Below are 5,988 nucleotides of genomic sequence, written 5' to 3'. Positions count from 1 at the left end.
AGGCATCAGCAGCGCTGCTGGGTGTATGCTCGGCTGTTATGCGATTTTGCTGTTATGCGATTTTACCACACTCGCAAAATCGCACACAGCCGACCATATAACAAACTCTGTATTTTGAGTGGAAATGTTAGGGGGTCTTCTTATACACCCAGTCGTCTTATACGCCGGCAAATACGGTATTAGTATCTGTAATTGCCAGGCTCTCCCTTTTTTGTTCAGTGAAATGTTGGAATTTATACTAGATGTTTCTTGGTAACTATTTAAGTTATATGTAAATATAAAAAGCAACTTATTAGCTTAAGTCCTTGGAAACTTTATGTAAACATGTTTAGATAATTTATTCAACAAACATGTTAAGTATTCTTTATATAGCAGGCTTTGATGTAATAGTAGGAATTTTGGCTCCAGAAATAAGTTAGTCCTTGCCCACAAGGAACTTAAACCTGAGAATGAAATTAGAGGGGCCAGACATGTAGTTATTTTTATAATTCACTGTCCCATCTAAAATGGAAGGGGCCACGGGGACCACCTTATCTAGTAGTTTTAAAGTATATTCTGGTAAGCACCAGGAGCTCATTAGTGTATGTGTGAGAAGTGGGGTAAAGAAAAGATAGCGAATGTTTTCTCCATTCAGGTTTCTATCAGAGTACCTTTGCTTTATCTGTTTTATACTTCTGAGCTTCTAAGAAGGTTTCATTTTAGGAAAGAGTTCTGCAGCTTAAAAGAAAAATAAAATTTGAAAACCACTGACTTAATCTAATCTCTCATTTTCATTGGAAAACTGAGGATATAGGAGGATAATTGTCTTGCTCAGAATCACTGCTTGGTGGGACAAAGACTAGAAATGAGGTCAGCTGACTCTGAACACACTGTTGCAACTTTTTACTTTATTGCATCTATTTCTTAAAACACCTGTAGGAAATAAGCCTTAAAATTACTTGTAAAGGTTAGTTGTACTTATACAATCATACTTTTCTTCTAGTAAAGTAGCATTACTCCCTCCCCTCTCCTTAGGACAGTGAATTATTTATTATTCCTAATTAATCATGAAGATTTTATAGTTTTTTATCAAGATATCAGAGAAAGCTACCTAGTATTTGTTAAAAAAAATCAGTGTCCAGAGAGCTTTTCAGTTTCATCTGATACAGATAACTGACTAAAGGAACTAGAGCCCTTCCACCAAACCAACAATTCCATTGATTTTCTTTGGGTGCACACTCAATAGGTATTATCTATTATGTATTTCTGTATCTGTGGTCCTTTGTGAAAATGCCATTTTCATTGTTTTTTTTTCAGTTTTACTTCATTAATCTTGGGCTGGATGTGTTTTGACTGGCCAAATAGGTAACATTAAATACATCAAATGTGTCATTTGAAGAGTCTGATGCTCTTAAAATGTTTTTTTTCCCAGCTTTGGTCTTTCAGATACATTTTATTCACTAATAACTTGGAATTAAATTTTACAATCCTGACATATTCCTTTTGGAAGACGTATTTTCAGTATGTCTATTATACCTAAATTCCAAAATAATATGAGGGTATTTAGGCTTTTGGGTTGGATGACTTAAAATCTAATAATAAATTAATTTTTTTATGCAGATCTTTGATGGAAAACAGATTCCACAGAGAATGGTTGATGGATGGAATGCTTTTTTCTTTGATAAAACAGAAGAACTGGTAATTTTCAAATAGTCTTTTATCTTATAGAATGCGTACTGATAAATGTTAGGATTTGCATAATTTAATTTAATAATTTTACTTGGATTCGGAGTCCATTTGTTGGATAGGTATAGATATCTCTCTCTCTCTCTCTCTCTCTCTCTNGCTGCTCAGCTCAGGCTGGACTCGAACCGCTGTTGCTCAGAGCTCAAACTCTTGAGCGAGCTCTTAACCAACTGAGCCACTCGGCCGGCCCGCGACATATTTCTTTATGTAGCCCTTTAAATGTCTTTGTGGACAGAGGTCATCTGAGAAAAGAAAGGAATCCAGCTACATACTACAAATCATATTTGATACAGCTACTTTTCTGGGTTCACCTCACAAAATATCTCCAATAAGACAACAGTTCTGTACCCCGCTGGAGTTTCGTTAATGAAACCAAGTAGTTCGTGTCAGGGAATCATTCATCTCCCTTAATAAAATATCAGCTAAAGCTTTACTCAAGGGAAGTCTCTGAGGATTCTTTTAGGGTTATTTTTTTAATTAAAAATTTTTTCTGAATAACCAACATATTTATGTGGTTCAAAAGGTCTAAAGGAGGTTATGGTAGAAAATCTCCCTTCCACATCTTATCTCCTAGCCAACTAGTGCTTCTTTCTGGACACACTCAGTATTAAAAGTTCCTTTGTATTCCAAAAATACACTAGTACAAGCAAATACATAAATTTCCCATCTCCTTTTTATTATGGTATAAACAGACTAAAAACAGTGTTTTGTACTTTGCTTTTTTTACTGAGCAGTAGACATTGGAAATTATTTCCTGTTATTATATAAGAGCTTCCTTGTTCTTTTTTAATGGCTAAATATTGTGTGAAAAATCATTAGTTTTATAAATCTGTGTTTTACTGATGAGCCTTAAGTTGTTTCATCAGTGCTACAATAAACTTCTTATTTAGTCATTTCACATATTTTTTTGGCAGGATATTTGCAGGATAAATTCTTAGAATAGAATGGCTAGGTTAAAGGAAATGTGCTTTTGTAATTTTGATTTTGCCAAATTATTCATCATAAAGTTTATGTTAATTTATATTCTCACCTGTAATGTGTAAGTGCCTGTTTACCAACACCTTCTATGACTGTTTGTTATTAACTTTAGGATATTTGCCAGTTTGATGAGTTAAATGTGTCTCAAAGTAGTCAATACTTTGTGGAATAAGATTCTGAAGTTTTGTTTTCAATCATTGTTATGTTTCTTTAGAGATGTGACATTGGTGATGCTTCCAGGGGAAGTTTATCTTCATATGCTTATATCCTTATGGTGCTGTACTTTTTGCAGCAGAGAAAACCACCTGTTATCCCAGTTCTACAAGAGGTAGGTGTTTAAGAATACTGTAAAGGAGTTTCTTGTGAAAACAATCTATGTAAATAAATACATAGATCTTGCTCGGTTCATGAGATCATGAAGGATTTTTCCATCATGGCATACTGTTTCTTCTCCCATTAATGGTATAATCAAACAATGAACCTTTTTGAAAAGTTTATTATGGGAGAATATAGACTAACAAAAAAAATTAGATGAACAGAGCTATTGAATATCTTTTACAAAAATTTTTGTATTTTATAGTCAGAATGCTACAGATGGTTATGAAGTTCTTATTGCCATCCATGAACTCATATGTTATAGTCTCTCAGATGCAAATATAAATTTCTTCTCTCCAGAGTATTTTCTCTCCTTTTGCCTGGCAATGAAGTTTGATTTATTCTTGTGTATATTTTGGTCAAGTTTGTGAATTTTGGGTGAGAGAAAACCTAAGAAATTCTATCTTATCTCTCTAAGGTCATGCTAATTGCTTTAAGCGTAAGAATATATATTAAAATAAAATTATACTCATATTCACTCAGATTTGGTGACTCATAGAGTCTATTTTTTGTAGCCAATTTGTATTCTCTGAAATAGGTACAAAGGAGTTCTTGATCATCTATCTGTTTTCCTCATTCTTGGCACAAAGTGGATTTGCAAACATTAGGGAGAATCCAGTTCTAATTTCTTTTGAGGTAGGAGAGAATCATCAGAATTGTTTGGAAAATTACATATTCATATACTGATTTCACATGAACTTTGATAGTCATGTCAAAGAAGAAAATAAGACAATAGCAAGCCATATGATGCGTATCAGATGGCCTTGGTATGTTTTAAAAAATTCTAATATGTCATGTGGTTTTAACAGCATTTCCTTCCCTCTTTTAAACAAACAGTGGAAGAGAAATAAACATTTTAAATATAGTTTCCTAGCAGAAAATTTTAAGTTGCTGAATCTGTTGAGTGATGTGTTTTTTTAACAAGGTTATTCACTGAAGGATATTTAAAATTTAGCATGAACTTTATTAGGCTTGCCAAGGTCAAGATCATCTCTATGTTAGTCTAATTGTTGTTAAGGGTTTAAATTTGGGAATCTTACGCATAATTGCCTCAGTGATATCATAGCAATCATTTGCTACGATTTGCTTTGACTTTGACAGAATACTATGATTACTCAGGAACACAAATTTTGGTGGTTTGTCTGTATTCTCTCATTATAGTACCCATGGATGAAAAGCCATTGAGGCAGTGTGATATAATGGAAAGAGCAGGGCACGATTTTAGAAGCAGAGATAACTGGTCTGAATCCAAATTCTGACACTGTAGCTTTTTTAACAAGCTGCCTGACCACCTGAGTTTCATCATCAGTAAAAATATAATAATTGTAAGAGTATTTAGTGTCAATATAAGCAATAGAGACATCGAATGCCTTTGAATATAGTAGGTACTAAAGTAGATGTTCATAAATGGTAGTTGCTTTTATTATTTTTTTACTGTTATCATTAAGAGCTTTATTAACAGTATTGGAAAACTGTAGGTAGGATTGCCATAGCCAACTTCAAGAACTCTCCCATTATCTGCTTAACAGACAATGATTGATGAAATGAGAGACAGTCCATGGAATGTTTTCCATCATAATGAGCTGTGATTATGGGGGGCTTTGTGATACATATGAACTGATGATATATGGATTTTTGCTTCTGGCCTTTTATGCTTGTCATATGGGATCCCATTGTCCATTGCTCTGGCATCATTTAAGTATTGGTCATTGGCATCGATCATCTTTTAAGGGTAAGGATATGTTTAATGAAGCTGATGATCTTTGACTCCATTTGTGAGTGAACATAGACATTAAGTGACTGGGTATTAATAAGGCTGTGCAAAGAGTGTTTTTCATGGTCAACAATACAAAATTCTTTAGGTCAAAAGGAGCTTTCCTAAGAGAATTATTTTGCTGTATTCTAGCAGATCATTATAAGTAAAAGTACATTTTCACTTAAAAATTAATAAGGAGTAGGGGGTGTTATTCACACTTGATAAGAACTATGGTTTCTTAGCTTGTGTGAGTTCAGAAATTGCAATTGAATCTTGAGGACCTTACGCTAAGTGAAATAAACAGTCACAAAAGGACAGATACTGTATGATTTCACTTATATGAGGTACCTAGGGTAGTCGTATTCATAGAGACAAAGTAGAATGCTGGTTGCCAGGGGCTGCAGAGAGAGAGGAATGTGTAATTATTTAATAGGTTCACAGTTTCATTTTTGCAAGATGAAAAGAATTGTGTAGATATATTGTAACACAATGTGAATATACTTAAAAATGATTAAGATGGTAAATTTTGTGTTATGTGTATTTTATCACACCTAAGAAATTGCAATTTAAATATAGCCATAGATATTAAAATATTACACTCAGATAAGAAAGTAAATAAATGTACAGGGTCACTCCATCTACAGCTATGATGGACTTGTTTGGTAAGGTTTTAGATGAAGGACTAAGTGCTTGAGCAGAGGATGATTGCTGTTGAGAGAAAGAAAGAAGAGAGAAACAGAAAAAGTAAATGTGTGTGAGGGGTAGCATTAATGCTTCTAAAGGCTCAGAGTGTGGAAAGGCACTGTAAAAACAATAGAGTCCATAAAAACAGGTAAATCGGTGATTAAATACCATCTAAGGCCTACAGGTCCACATTGTGTTATCAGCCAGAGTTCCTAAAAAGGATTCTTAAAAAAAATCAAGGCCTAAAAGATGTATCTTGTATTACTTACATATAATATGTATAATAACATCCTAATATATGAGTAAAATATTTTGGCCTCTTTAAAACCTTTCTTTCTTTTTGGAGGGTGGGATCCCATGTCTTTTGTTTTAGATTACCGTATTTGCCGGCGTATAAGACGATTTTTTGGCCCTGAAAAATATGCCTCCAAGTGGGGGGTCGTCTTATACGCCAGGTACACTTCAGATAG

The 5,988-nt window shown here is 33.8% G+C and overlaps 1 protein-coding gene across 1 annotated transcript in view; it reads left to right on the top strand.

Annotated features, from left to right (window-relative positions):
- The window catches only part of TUT4 (terminal uridylyl transferase 4), a 117,767-nt gene that overhangs the window by 93,327 nt on the left and 18,452 nt on the right, over positions 1-5,988 (top strand). The window contains exon 20 of the mRNA XM_019625931.1: positions 2,918-3,031. Within this exon, the coding sequence (XP_019481476.1) occupies positions 2,918-3,031 (114 nt within the window). The remainder of the gene's footprint in view (positions 1-2,917; positions 3,032-5,988) is intronic.

The sequence above is a fragment of the Hipposideros armiger genome, unplaced genomic scaffold (genome assembly GCF_001890085.2).
Source record: "Hipposideros armiger isolate ML-2016 unplaced genomic scaffold, ASM189008v1 scaffold_646, whole genome shotgun sequence".
In the NCBI taxonomy this organism is placed as follows: domain Eukaryota; kingdom Metazoa; phylum Chordata; class Mammalia; order Chiroptera; family Hipposideridae; genus Hipposideros; species Hipposideros armiger.
This window is presented reverse-complemented; position numbering and strand designations above follow the sequence as displayed.